The 15,447-nt window shown below is 38.0% G+C and overlaps 1 protein-coding gene across 21 annotated transcripts in view; it reads left to right on the top strand.

Annotated features, from left to right (window-relative positions):
* The window catches only part of ICA1 (islet cell autoantigen 1), a 154,123-nt gene that overhangs the window by 30,734 nt on the left and 107,942 nt on the right, over positions 1–15,447 (top strand). For all 21 annotated transcript variants that reach the window (XR_008626147.3, XR_008626146.2, XM_057302821.2 and 18 more), the window contains exons 4-6: positions 3,176–3,248; positions 10,443–10,566; positions 13,341–13,539. Coding sequence is in view for 19 of the 21 variants with exons in the window: in XM_057302821.2 (XP_057158804.1) it covers positions 3,176–3,248; positions 10,443–10,566; positions 13,341–13,539 (396 nt within the window). In the remaining 2 variants the exon portion in view is untranslated. The remainder of the gene's footprint in view (positions 1–3,175; positions 3,249–10,442; positions 10,567–13,340; positions 13,540–15,447) is intronic.

Here is a 15,447-nt window from a genome sequence, read left to right as displayed (position 1 = left end):
GAAACCATAGTTATTCTACATCAGAGAGGGTTAAGGGGAAATGTTAGTTGTCAATTACTTGGGAAGCCCTGTCATGTGAAAAGGGATGAGATTCATTCTAAGCACATGAGGGTAGACCAGACCCAGGAAGAACTTTGTAATGTTAAGGCTGCCCCGTGAGAACTGGGCTGCCTTTGAGGTTAGGACTAACCCTGTGAGATGGATCTGGGCTACTATTCTACCTACTATCTGCTGTAACTTTAGGAGAACTATACCCAGTTTCTCATATCCTCGTTTTCTTAATGCATGAAATAGAGATATTAATACCTACTTATTACAGCTATTATCAAGATTAAAGTAGGTAACAGAGTGATGGCTAAGGTTTATTAGTGTTTATAAATATTATATTAACATATTTATAAACATAACTAATGTTTATTAATAATTAATGTTTATGAGTGTGTTTTATGTCCCAGGAACCATTTAGACTGCATTCCATATGGTATCTCTAGTACATAGCAAAGCTCCTGACCCACTGGCCCTGCCTCCCCGTCTTGCATTTCCTCTCTCCCACACGCTTACATTGCCCTCACCACCATCCAGCCATGATGGCCTTGTCTCAGTTCTCAGTCCACAACCAGCCAAGTTCACACCCATCAGAGCATTTGCTGGCTTCCACCTGGACACTGTTTCCCCACATCTTCCCTTCTCATAGTTCAGGTTTCAGCCTAAAGGTCACGCTGTTTCAAGTCACTGCCTGTCCACCCCTGCTCCCCACCTCCCCCACCCCTGCTCACTGTCCAACACGTGGCCATGTTTTATTTTATTCATAGTACTCATCTCTCATTGAATTATCTCAGGTGTTCATCTGTTTGCCCACGTTCCCTCCACTATGAGATCAAATTCCATGTTAGCCTATTCACGACGTATTCCCAGCCACACACAGAATACACATTCAATAAGTACTAACTGAATAAGGGTATGTGTTAGTGCAATTAATATCAGTTCTCAGCCCTTTCCTTCTGCAATTGGAAATTTTGAAATAGAAACTGGGTTTGACAAGGATGTTCTAATGGAGATTTCTGCAATGGAGGAAAGTAGAACCAGGAAGCATCTGTTTCGATTGTTATATTATAAGTACAGTGTAAATTATTATAAGCATATATGCTTTTTATATCTCATAGTATTTTCTTCTTAAGAACCTAGTAAATACATGCATTATTCAAAAGTTAATTTAAAATGTTAATTACAAATATATTAAACATTATATTTTGGCTGAACCAAATGTACCTTCATCAAAATAGCTGCTGTCCTAGGTATGTAGCATCCATTGTACTTAGCTGTGACAAATAATTTAGCACATGATAGAGGTTTCTGTTGCAGAAATGTTAATACTGATGTTGATGTTTATAGAGAGGATGGATTCCATCCATGAAATATACAAAAATGATGTGAAAACCTCTTTGATGTGTTCATACCTTGAGTTATCCATAGAAGGCTAACTTATAAACCAAGAAGTTTTATTCTTCCGGCACAGAAAACTTGTGTTCCAAGCTATAATATTGGTCAGATTCTATTGCAATCTGTTGGAAAGTTAATATAGAAATATTGTGCTGAGTTTTAATATTTGTCCACGTTGCTTGCTAATGAAATCCTTTTCTGAAAAACAGCTCTTCAGTACAATAACAGACAAAAGTAATCTCTGCTGACAGAAGTCTTCTTGCCAGAGTCACTGTGCCACAGCAGAGTGGACTGATCAGATGATGGAAATGTTTCTTATCTTGCCTTGGGCATGATTATGTTAGTATACATAATTGTCGTAACTCACAGAACTGAACACTCCAGAGCTGTGCACTTCAGTGCATTTAATTTATACCTCAATTTTTAAAAAGTGAACAGTAACAACAGAACAACTCCTAAACATACTTTTTGAACGTCCTTGCTCCTATATTCAGGAAATACTATGTGTTAGTGGGTTTTGATCCAGAATACTGATATAAAACACTTGCTAAGGGACAGATTCAGACTGCTGATTTTCTCTTTTGTTTTATGGCTCTTTACTAAACAGGTGGAAGATGCGATTTAATGAAATGAGAATTAGCAAATTTATATTCTTTATAACCAAGTTTTATATGAAGCATTCCTAGAAATGGTTTAATGTTTTAAGTATATATGCATGCATCTGTTTTTATTAATTTAGTCATATTGATAATGAAACAGATCATCTGTGTTCACGCAAATGTAGAAGTGCTTTATGATACCAGTATATAATTTCTGCACCACCGTAGCCAGTGAACTAGGAGAGAGAAAGAGGGAAAACCTTGCCCTGCCTTACTGAGTGGCTCTACAGAGGCAAGATGTTTATCTGCCAGGTTTTCTCATTGATACCATATCTGGTCCCTAAGTTAGTGGGCAAAGGGTGGAGAAAGTGTGAAGTCTGTTCTGTCTTTTCTTGAGCTATCTCAGTTTCTGAAACAAGGGCTGGAACCACCACGCATTGAAATCAAGTTAGATTCTTCTCAGCACAGCCCCATCTGCCTTTCCCCCAGTTTCCGCTAGTATGGCCACAGCATGGCATTATATTTTCTCTCTGTATGTTTTATGAAATTGTTGGGAAAGTAAGGAGTGATGGGGACTGCTTGCCCAACATCATTTTATCAGATGTTTTCTAAATAGACAGGACATCCAGCTGATTGATTTTGTTTGCTTTATCCAGTTGTTTAAGCATGCCATAAAATACATTAGGATCACAAAATAAGTTAACGTCATCTTTTAAATATGCTTAATTGACAGATCCCCCATTAAAAAAAAAAACCACAGCAAGTGGTGAAAGGAATAAATTTGATTATGAATGAATATTGGGTCTCTGGTTTACCAAGTCCTCTAACTAGGCCCTTCACTTAGGATGTCTGTTTTTTGTTTTTCAGCTATTATTTCAGTAGACTGGAAGAAATAACTGTTCTGCAGATCTTAATTTAGATCACAGAGATGATGAATTCCAATAAATACAGAATAATAGGAGATATTTAAAGGCTTTGGTCACAGTTTCTGTATAGTACACCGCATAACACTAAGCATACTTAGACATGTGGTCTTGTTTTTGGCAAATTGAACACTCTGGTTGTGTTCAATGTAATTATTTTTTATCTCACCACTGTCTGTTTTATTTTGCATTTTGTTTGTATTTTTATTACAGCTGTTTCATTCAATTCAGAGAACCTGTCTGGACTTATCGAAAGCAATTGTACTCTATCAAAAGAGGATATGTTGTAAGTATGACATCAGTATGAATATTGATCAAATAGTAAGAAATAGCAGGGTATTTTGTCTTGATACATCATTTCATATGCTTAGGAAACTAAGAGTGTTTGTCTGTGTCTTCAGGCGTTGGGAGGAGAGTGTCTAATAATTTTACCAATAATATACATAGCTTATTTATCTTTCAAAGCAAGTATCATATTAGGAGAATTCTGTTTGGATCTCCCATGGATATGGGCATGCCATTTATTTTCCCAATTATAAAAGAGTTTTCTCAGTTTGTATCTTGGGCTTTTTACCTTCAGGTTTTTTTTATGTGATTATCTTCACTCTCTGATATCCAATTTTGTTCCTTTTAAGATAACAGACAGAAGGCACATACAGTTGATTTGTTGATGACATTTTGTTGACAACATTTCTTCATGAATGTTTTTTGCATTGGCTATTAGGTTCCTACAGAACAATATTTTCATATAGTCACACTGTTTTAAAAGTATTAACAACAAAGTTATCTCTGAAATACTAAATATCAATTATGTGTTTGTACATTTTTAAGTTTCCATTTGTAGGTCATTTTAATAATATAATGTCTATTTTTGAGACTAGACTATGGGAAGTGTTTCTGTTGCTGACTGCTGCCAAACCCCTTTTCAGTAATCGCAAATTAATAATTGGTCATTTTTCTACATCAGTAATATTTTATTAAGACAATCATTTTGGTAGGCTGGGTGCATTGTCTGACATCTGTAATCCCAGCATTTTAGGAGGCCAAGGCAGGAGGATCACTTGGAGCCAGGAGTTTGAGACCAGCCTGGGCAACAAAGTGAGACCCCCATCTCTACAAAAAATAAAAACACTTAAAAATTATCCGGGTACCGTGCATGTGCAGTCCCAGCTACTCAGGAGGCTGAGGCAGGAGGATCACAGTGACCTATAATGAGCCGTTGTGCTCCAGCCTGGGCGACAGAAGGTGACTATCTCTTAGGAAAAAAAAAAAAAAAAGACAACTACTTCAGGAAAGTCCAAAATCATTGTATGTAGAGGCAGTATTTTATAAATTATCTATGTTAGTATTTCCTAAGTGTTTGAGGTAAGACTTCTCCAGGGCTCCACCTCCAGGCCTTGATCTGTGAGGAAATTAACACACATGACCGCCACTCCCCCATTTATCTTCCCCACATTCAGTCAGTCTCAAATGCTGGTATTTTGCCTCCTAAATAGCTCGCAGATTCTCCTTCCTCTCTCCATCTTCTCTGCCACTACCTTGGTTCAGGCCACTACCATTAGTCTCTCACTTGGTTTACTAACCATTTTCCTCACTGATCTTGCCTCCACCTCTGCTTTCTCTAGCCTATTGTCTGCACTGCTTTCAATCAAAGTACACTTTTAAACCCGATCAGATTCTTCCTTGGCTTAAACCTTGTGTTCTGGAAACTATTAGTCAAACTCCTTCTTACTATACCCACCATCCCCCTAGTACTCACCGTGAAATGAATCATTTTCATTGTTATGGTAGAAAACAAAATAATTTAGAAAATTATAACTTTATTTTTTTAAGTAAGTCACATGAAGTTGGTGTGTCCACTTTTCATTAAACAATATATATTGTAACAAGGGAAGAAAAGAAGGATGCTTGCATATTTCCTGTAAATAGTGATTCTCTAAACAGAAATTATGCTTTCTACGTATATTAATGTTTCTAAAAGAATATAGAGGAAAAACTTCCCCCTAAACCACCTCAGATTAGTTAATAGAATTATAATTGAACACCATGAAGGCTCATAATTATCTTGTAATATAAAGGGTTAGAATAATGTCCCCACCGTTGAAGCAGTCACCTGGTTGTGCCAGCAGAGCTGGCTGTGGATGGTAGATAAGCCCTTTTATGTCTACCCGCTAAGCTCATATGAGCCATGCCATCTCAGTAGAGATGGGAAGGAGGAGTTCTGCCCTGCGTGGACTTGAAAGAGATCCCAACTTTGATGGAAGACTAAAAATAGTGTGGTTAATTTGAGGATGTTGCTATGTAGCTGTCAAAGACACAAAAATGAGGAAAATCTGTGAACTAATATGGAGTGATTTTGAGGATATGCTTTTAAGTGAAAGAAGCAAAACATAAAAGCGTATCTATAGTATGCTATCCTTCATGCAAGCAAGAAGGTGATATAAAATATAAATGTTAAAAAAGGTAATATATAGAGAGTGTGTGTATTACCATTTTTTTACATCACATCACATTTTACCATCTATATCTATATCTAGAGAGCAAGCCTGCTCATTGTGCAAAGGAAATTTAGGAAGGATAAACCAGAAATGAAAGAGACTGGATACCAGTGGTGGATGAGGAGGGGGGAAGGGTTGGAGAGGAGGGAATGAGAATGGAGGAGCAAAGGTGAAGAGGGAGCTATGAGGTACCTTCCCATAGCTCTGATTCATAAAACCATAGTAACATTACATAGACTCAAAAAATACTTAAACCCAGCCAGATGTGAGAAAATCTAAAATGGAATACAAACAGTAGCAAATGAACCTGATTGCATTATAAATGAATAACATTGTCACAGTGATCAGAATCAGAAAAAAAAAGAACTAACCTCAGTAGTTTTGGAACATAATTATTTTTAACTAGATACTGAGGCTAAACACAAAAATAATTATACATGGAAGCCGTACTCTCATTGGTAAATTTGTTTCTTATAGGAATATGGGTTAGCAATGCTGAAACTACATTATGCAAATATTGAAGTTGAATAGATAAGATATTGCAGATGATGAGAGCCAGGTTTCTCACTCTGTACGTTAGAAAGAAGTTACAGATAAAAGGAGAAGCTAGAAGGAACACTGTGGTGTTGCACTGGCATCAAAGGTGCCACTATGAAGCCATTGTTTTTAATATCTATACAGATAGATACATACAGAAATAAATGCAGATGAGGGTGTATGCATGGGTTAGTGTACATTCATATATTTCCTGCTTCTGTGAGCTGACATGACCTAGAAGCACTAACACCCCATAGCAGTGAGTACATCTGGCACCCAGATCTTGCTTTCTAAATACCTTTTCCCAGTAAAAGAAATGCTCCTTGGAGAAGTGGTTGATTCTAGGATTGGGGCAGGGAAAATTCAAGATGCACCTGTATTGTTTGTAGCACTAGAACATAAGGAAGTGCTTGAAAAAGGATATGTTGAAAGGACACAGGAGCAAACCTGTGATCAAAGCTGGCACAATTTGAGCAACAAACTAAATAATGACAGTTTTGAATTATAACCCATAGAATAAAATTAATTTCCCTTAAATCTATATGAAGAGAGAGAGATAAATGGTGGAGAAGGGACAGCTTTTTCTCATAAAATAATTTCAGTTAATTAATAGAAAGAATGAGGGAACTACAAAATCACCATTAGGCAAACACCACAGTGAGAATTGTGACAGGTGAGATTCACTGAAGAGTGTTAGAATTAGTGAGTGAAAGTTTGAGGAGAAAATGGACATTTGCATTGTCTCATGTATTCCCCCCAAGATTTGTAATGATTACAAAAGGAAAAAAACATTCTTAACTTTGCAGTGGAGAAACCCAGCAGATACCTCCTTAACCAAGTGGTTGAGCTTGACATCATGAGTGATGAGGAACACTGATGTCATGTAACCTCTGATGCTGTGCACTAAGAAAGACACTTCACCATTGTGTATCCTTCCCAAATATCTGTAACCACAGTCTAATTCTGAGAAATCAGACAAACCAAATTGAGGCACATTCTACAAAATATCTGACCAGTACTCTTAAAATATGTCAAAGTCATGAAAGATAAAGACTAAGGAATGGTCACAGATTTAAGGAAACTAAGGAAACTCAATGTTTTGGTGCCAGGTGAGACCCTAGATTGGATCCTGTAACAGAAAAAGAATGTCAATGAAAAAACTGGTAAAATTCAAAAAAGGGCTGTAGGTTAGTTGATAGTATTATACCAGTGTTAATTTCCTAATGTTGATTATTGTACCATGATTATGTAAAATGTAAATATAAGGGGATGCTAGGGAAGAGTAAGTACTAGGGGATGTTAGGGAAATGTATACAGGAACTCTATATACTGTTTGTAATTTTTCTGTAAGTCTATCATTATTTCAAACTAAAAGGTTTAATACATGTAAATTGGATCACATTGCTCCCCTACTTTTAAAAGCCTCCAATAACACATAAAATGGAATCCGACTCCCATTCTTATACATAGGACATGATCTGGCCCCAGTTCACCTCTTCAGTCACCTTTTCCCTTGTCCACCAAACTCCCAAGGCCTTTTGCACTGGGTGTTCCTGCTGCCTGGAAGGTCCCTGCTCTCATAGTCCCAAGACTATCGTCATTCAGAACTCAGCCTAATGGTCAGCTGCTCAGAGATGCCTTCCCTGATTACCTTGTCTAAGGCAGCTACTGACCACTCACTCTTAACTCCCCATCTCTCATTGCTCTGCCTGGTATTTTTCTTTTTTGTGTTTCGTGTTTGTGATTATGTTTTATTTTCTATCCCCTGCTGCTTGAATGTAAGCTCTGTAAGTGTGGGGAACTCCTTTATCCTCTTCATCACTGTATTCCAGTGGCAAGAACTGTGCCTCGTATGTGTTGGATCATCCATAAATCTGTGCTGAGCAAGTTAATGCTGTCAAGCTAATTAATTTCATAGTTCCATAGTTGCCTTGTTTTTAACGGCACATCTGAAAACCTAATTAGCAAGTAAATATAAAAATGTTTAGTTGTCTCTGAATTCTCAAGTCCCAGATAATTGAAACCTTATTAATAGAACATTTTGAGTTATCTTTTTTTGTTTTTGCTTTCTTCTTGTAATAGAGACAGGGGTTTTGCTATGTTGCACAGGCTGGTCTTGAACTCCTAGTATCAAGCAATCCTCCTGCCTCTACCTCCCAAAAGTGCTGGGACTGCAGGTGTGAACCACCACACTCAGCCCTTTTGCGTTACCTGATACCTATGTTATACCTGAATTTTAAACTTCTGTAAGTTAATTTCAGTATTTGAATTTTTAAAATTAAAGAATGACCATCCCTTCTCAGAAAATCTAACCTTGACCCTGATGGAGCTCACGCTTCTTTCCACTGCCCTCTGAGTAAGTATTGCCAAGTAATCAGAGTCAGCACCTCAAATGAAACCTGTTTGCTGCCCCAAGTTAATCCACAAGTGCCTAAAATGACCAAAAATTATTTTTAAATGTTTCAGCCTACTTAGGTTTATTTAGGAAAGAGTACATTTTGTCAACCATATAATTATTCAGGTACCACGAATTGGTTTCTTCCTAGCCTTAAGCTAAATGCATTCATTTGTATGTGACTTGAGACTTCAAGGTAAAAAGGGCGACAGTAGCCTCATGCTATTAAGATCAAAAATGAGACATTGCTTTCCATAGGGAAAGATTCATTGTGGAGTTGAGTGAGGCACATATTAATCAGTGGGAAGGAGAAGGAATGGAATGTATTGAAAAACAAAAAACCTTCTTATAATTATAGGAATTTTAAAAAGCTACATAGAACCGTGGCATGAGTATTAAAAGGCAATAACTATTTAAACTGAAATAAAGTGTATGAGGATAACAAGGCAAAATTGCAGTCAATTCAATTCACAAGCATTTAATTAGCACCATGAGTTTAAGACTTTATGCTCAGCCTGGGGAATACAAAGTTTGGGTGAGATCCCTGTCTTGGAAAGCTTAGAGCCCCCTGGGGAAGAGAGACACATGCCCAGTCACACAAGGTGAGTGCTAAGTCAGGTGCCCAGAGAGCGCTGCTGTCCGGAGAAATAGGGATCAATTGCTTCACAGAGAAAGGAACCTGCGAGCAGGCCTTTGATGGTGAACTTGATTTTTGAGAGACAGAAGAGAAGCAGGGTCATCATTTATCTCTCAGGAAAAATGGATTCTAAAAGCCTCTTCTTGACTGGGCCTTCCCAGGGGAATGTTTAGGGTGAAACTATAGTCACAAATTAATAAGGTAGCTGTATCGAGTTTAGCCTTCACCTTTGGATTTGTGGTTCCTGCCTAATGTTCTACAATTGTTGTTAGTGAGATTATGTCAGGAATGGGGGTGCATTCTTAAAGAAAAGTGACTGGTTTGTGAAAGCTGACAAGAATCCTAGTAGCATTTAGAAAGCAGTTTTAGAGACACAGGGTATGTAAATACATCAATACAGAAATAGGAAATAAAAGTAGTGTTCAAAGTATGTTGATAGTAAATGCTGTGTTTAGGGGGAAAGCACATCCTAGGAAGCTAAGTGTCACTCTGGTGCCTGTGGCTTGGCTGCTGGTGTGTGTTCAGGACCCCCACTGTACCATTATGTGGGTATGCTGTATTTTAATAAACTAGTTCCTAGTATAAGGAGAGTGTTTCACTATTATAAATAATGATGCTATGATTGTTTTTGCATTTACATCTTTGTGCCCATTTTGCTACTTCCTTAGGAAGTTCTCCTAACAGTAGACATGGAGAGTCCAAAGATACATGCAATTCTGTGATTTTTTAAATGTTTACCGTCAAATCAGTCTGCAGAAAGCTTGCACCAAATCACTTACCCACCAATAATACCATCTGAGGTTGTCTTTAAAAATAAGGCCAAGATTAGGCATCACCAATTCAGATTTGGTTCCAGCTCTGTATTTTTAAAACCAACTGTCATCAACCTGATGACCTCCCCACCCTCCGTCCCTACCCCCACTTCCAACCAAAAACCTGTGTCACAGCTGAGGTATTTGAATTGCTTTACAATGGAATAGAATGTAACTCAAAAAGCAGAGATCAAAAGTCAGCAGGAGAGAATAATGAGAGGCAGCTAGCACTGCATCCTAGGCAGCCACAAAAGATTCCCACAGTCATACTTGACAAACCCAACTCCTTTATTTCAGCTCGAAGCCGCACATTATGGGCTTGCTTTTCAGTACAGAGGTCATTTTCTGGTTCTGATTACAGGGCACCAAACTCACTGACAGATGTATTCAAGTGAATTTGATCTCTTGTATTGTAAATGGAAGAACGGCCTGAAAGTTAAATGGGGGGTAGGGGGAGCTTACCTTGTAGCCTGCCGCTTAGATTTAATTTCATCTCGTCTTCGCCTCTGGAAGAGAGAGGACCTTGTGATTTGTCTTTCTTGTTCCTTTTGTAATCAAAATGCTCATTGTTCATGGCTCCTTTTGGTCTTTTCTTCATCAGTCTTGTCTCAAGAAGAAAATGAACTGGGAAAATTTCTTCGATCCCAAGGTTTCCAAGATAAAACCAGAGCAGGAAAGATGATGCAAGCGACAGGAAAGGCCCTCTGCTTTTCTTCCCAGCAAAGGTGTGTGGCCTTTAGTGGGGTTCTATCTGGGGGAATCTGAGGAGACTCCGGGACCCACCTACTCACAAAAGAGAATCTCACAGTGTTCTTTAGAAGGATTTTGCCTGAGGCTGAGGAGCTGCTCTGTACTCACTAGTTAGGCAGTTTGTACTTAACTCTCTAATTAAGATTAACACATAGGATTTTTTTTTCCTCCCTATTAATTAAAAAAAATTTTTTTTTTCATTTTTCTGTTGGTCTTTAGGGGCATTATATATGTCAATCACTATGAGTGCTGTCCTAGGCTTATGTTTGACCTTCAGTGTTGCTTGTAGCAATCAGTCTGGTCCCCTTCCAGCAGCTGATTAAAGCAGGAGCCTAATGAGACCAGGTTGAAGGGTTCCCTCTCTGCTCTCTGTGGACCAATTAACTTCAGAGAGGTGCTGTTCTCATGCCCAGGTCCGCACTGCTTAGACCCTGGACCATAACCTGGGAGTGTATTAGAAATGCAGAATCTAGGCCCTACCCCAGACATGCAGGATCCACATCCACATTTTAACTAGACCCCTGTTGTTTTGATGTAAATTCAAGTTTGAGAAGCTCTGGTACAGGGAAAATTGTGGTAGATGAGTGGCATTTTTTTTTTAACACAACCGTGACTCATTTTTATGGTGGATGTTAAATAAGCAGGAGCCCCTGCACACAGTCACTCTCTGCGCCTGAGAAAAGTGACACTCCTCCTCGTTCCCTTCTCTCCCAGTAACTAACAAACCCCCAAAATGTCACTCACTAGTAGTAGGCAGAATGTAGGTAGTTCCCACAAATACTCAAGCTATAGAAATTTCACTTACTCAAATCGTCCAACATTTTCTTCTGTTAATGTCTCCTTGCTGCTTTCCCTCTGTGTGGGCCAAGAGCAGGCCAGCAGCATGGTACATGGTTGTTCCTTTGAAAACCCAAGAAAGAGTAGGAAAAAAGAGACCTACTGTGTCTGTTTTTCAGTGATGTCTTCTCCTGGGCATTTTGGTTCTTCCTGATGACATTTGGACCCTGACTTTGTGGGCAATGCCAACTTTTATGCTTGAATGAAACCATTTCTAGTAGTTCTCCACACATTTCCCAAGAAAGGTATTTGTTTATCATCTTAAATCTTACCATTTAGTATTATTTATAATTTTTCTATGTAAAAATACATATTCATTCTAGAAAATTTTAAAATAGAGACAAACCAAAAAGTGAAAATTAAAAAGCAACAAAAATTTTTACTAATAGAGATGATCTACTTTTAACCTCTTAATAGATACTTTCTGTACATATAGGACCTTTTCCAACCTTGCAAGAATAATTGATTCCTAAAAAAATATTTCATAGAGTAAGTTGTCATGTGTTAAACATATAATTATCACTAACTTCAGTGAGAAAAATTCTTAGGCAAAGGAAGAGAAAGAAAGAATCTAGAAATGAATAGAATGGTTAGGGAGATAGCGGAGGACTCTTGATCTCTTTAAATAGAAGTCATCAGTTACACAAACCTTCACACCAGTGTTTGTTTTACAGACTTATTTGGTAGTCATTGCTACAACCATATATTCTATTTGATGAAAGGTGAGTATTAAATTAAACCAACAGGGATAACAAGCTTACTTTATGGCACAACAATGTCTTTGAAAATAATCTGCAACATCTAGGTAGGACAGTGTGAGCAGGTTATTCTTATACAAGTACTCAGTATTTAAAAACAATACTTTACAGAGAAGAAGAAAACTAGGGGAAATAGTAAAAGGAAATTTTTTCTTAAATAGTTCATTGCACCATTTGTAATCTTACCGTGCTACACGCATGTAAGGCATTGCAGACGTTGATGGAATTTCCAAAAGCTGACTTCAGTTCACCGACACCATTGTTCCCTTTAGCTAAATAAGTTTGCATTTAAATTGAAATTTAAATATTCATTTTTTGGCACCTGTGCCCTGAAACTTCATGAAGAAGAGTATATTTTAAGAGTATAATTCATCTGACATTGCTCATTTTTGGGTAGGGAGATGGAAGAAGCAGTGTTTTTCCCCAAGATAAGTATTTTATCCAAAGTTTAATATGCCTTAAATGTTTTTTGGCTGGGTAAATGGCATATGTTATAGCCAACATGATAATAATTTTACACCTACTTCATCACATTCATTTCTGGTATAGTATCCTCAAGGTTTTTTTAACAAGGACTAAATCATGTAACCTATCTGAAAGTGCTAACACACGACAGCCTCTCAGTAAATGTGCTGGTCCCCCTTCCTATACCATTTCAAAATGCTTCTGCTCATATTTCATTCCTCTGTGACTATTGGAGTGAGCAGCAGATGCCTTGGCCTTTGGAGAGTGATCTGAAATGGCCTAGTCAGAGAGACGCTAATCACATACACTCCATTCCTCCTCAAAGGGCCAAATGTAGGAATGGGCAGTGGTCATGCCTTGGCCGTCCTCCATGAACACGGGATTGGCCCCAGCTTCAAATGAGCACTCAGCCCAGGCTCAAGACCACCCCCAACAACGCGGATGGAGGTGCTTGCCAGTGGTCCAGTTAGTAGCAGTAAACTAAGGGATGGGTACGTGGATAATCTTCTCTGGCTGACTGATCAGTTGGAACTACATGCATGTCGATTATTACTCAGCAAATATTGATGGAGCATCTTCTACATTCCAGGTACTGTTCTAGACTCACGAGTCTAAGATTGGCAGAATGTCAAGGATTTAAATTGCTCACTGGCTTAGTTTTGAGAATGTGGCTTTGTCCTCTTGTCTAGGTTGGCCTTACGAAATCCTTTGTGTCGATTTCACCAAGAAGTGGAGACTTTTCGGCATCGGGCCATCTCAGATACTTGGCTGACGGTGAACCGCATGGAACAGTGCAGGACGGAATATAGAGGAGCACTATTATGGATGAAGGACGTGTCTCAGGAGCTTGATCCAGACCTCTACAAGCAAATGGAGAAGTTCAGGAAGGTAGGAGGTTTTATGAAGGTTAGCAGAAGCGGTACCTGCTGGAAGGTAATGAGGTGTGATTTGAATCCCTCTGGTGAAGAAAACATAACTCAAAAGCACCAAGGATGCAATTAATCATCGCTGGTGTCTTTTTATGTGACAGAATACAAATTAATATGATACATAATTCTCTAAAGGATAAGATAGAAGAGACAGCTGGAAATTGCTGGGATTTCATAACTGCTTTTAATTGAAGTCAGATTTTCTTATAATGTGCACTTTTTGTAAGATTGTCACATTGAAATGCCTTTTCATGCATAACTAAAAATCAAGATTAGATCAAATGAATCTGGGAGGTTAGAGCAGACTACTGGGGAAATCTTTTAAAATCGCTAATGCATATTAAAATTAATAGAATAATAATGCTCCTTTGTTTTGCGATGCGTTCAGAAGCAGTGGGGTTTAGTTTCAGGGTTAACTCATGCAGCATTCCTCAGAAATTTTTCTGAGGAAAATATGTGGCTGAAGAGATGGCTATGCTCTTAAAGATTTGGATATGCACTGAAAGATTTGGTGAGCAGTAAAGAACAATCTTGTTGGTTTTTTAGTTGTGTCAATTTAGCAGTTTGATTTTGTCATACAAGAATACATCACACCACTAGGTGGCAGTCTTACACTGAATATTTATGAAAATGCAGCGAGATTTTTGTTGTGTACAATCTTGGTAGTTCTTTGTTTGGTCGCCTGGATATATTTCAGGGTGTGAAAGAAAAAAGAATCAGCCAAATGTTAGGCTTGACATAATATTGTGTCAACTGTCTAACTCACTTCAAATGATCCATTTGTAATTGTGATATTGCTTAAAATCCCTAGATTTCTTATTATGTACATTATTGCAGAGCTACAAATAGAACCATCACTTGCGTTGGAGGTTAGCTGTGTAGGGGTGGAGGGAAGGAGGGACCTTCTGGTCCTTAAGAATACGGTCACCAATTCTTGACCTAGATATAGATTGATTTCTTTAAAGTCAAGTTTTATCTTGGTTTGTGATTTAGAACCCTTCCCTCTGAAGAGAAAGCAGGGTCCATTTTATTTCTGATCGCAGATGTTCTTCATGTGTCAGCAACATCTGACTTCTTCAAAAGGTAGGCTTCTGAATCGTAGAAAATCAGGACTAAAAAGGCTGCTCATGATCCTCTGGTGAAACTCGCTCATCTTATAGAAGAGAAAAATCAAGGCCCCAAAATTGTAAATAACATTTTTAAAGGATTGCTAGCTAGATGCTGGTGAGCCCAGGCTACTTTCGAAGTTTTCTAACTTTCTAATCAGGCCAATAATTTGGTTTGTCTTTAGCACTTTATTTGAGGGTTGAGGAGAATGAAGAGGGTGAAAAAAATTGCCTGCAGGGCAGAGTGCTTATCATTTGTATCTGTTGCCTCCTTTAATCCTCACAATAACCAAGACACCGATTTTATTTTATAAGCGAGGAAAATGATACCCATGTTAGGAAATTAGCCCAAGATCAGAGAGGTAAATGAGAGTCAGAATCATTCAAAATACACATAATTTTCTTCTCTAAGAGAGAATACCTAAAATTGAAAAAGGCCTTTCATAGTAATTCCTCTCTTGTGATTTATTCACTCAATTAATATTTATTGAACACCTCCTATGTGCCAGGTAATAAAGATAAATATATGATTATTCTGGAAGGCAGAAGAATTTTATGTGGAATTTTTTTTTTTTTTTTTTTTTTGGTTTTGTTTTGTAGGGGTGGTTACTAACTGTAAGGACAAAATAAAAACCAAGCCCTTCGTCATTTGGTTTGAGTGTTGAAACATTACCCATTCCTTAGTGTCATCAGTCTGTTGATTTTGGAAAACATGTTTTTTTAAAAAAAATCCTTTGCCATGCAGAAGTTGCTGAAGCCTT

The sequence above is a fragment of the Pan paniscus genome, chromosome 6 (genome assembly GCF_029289425.2).
Source record: "Pan paniscus chromosome 6, NHGRI_mPanPan1-v2.0_pri, whole genome shotgun sequence".
Taxonomy (NCBI): Eukaryota; Metazoa; Chordata; class Mammalia; order Primates; family Hominidae; genus Pan; species Pan paniscus.
This window is presented reverse-complemented; position numbering and strand designations above follow the sequence as displayed.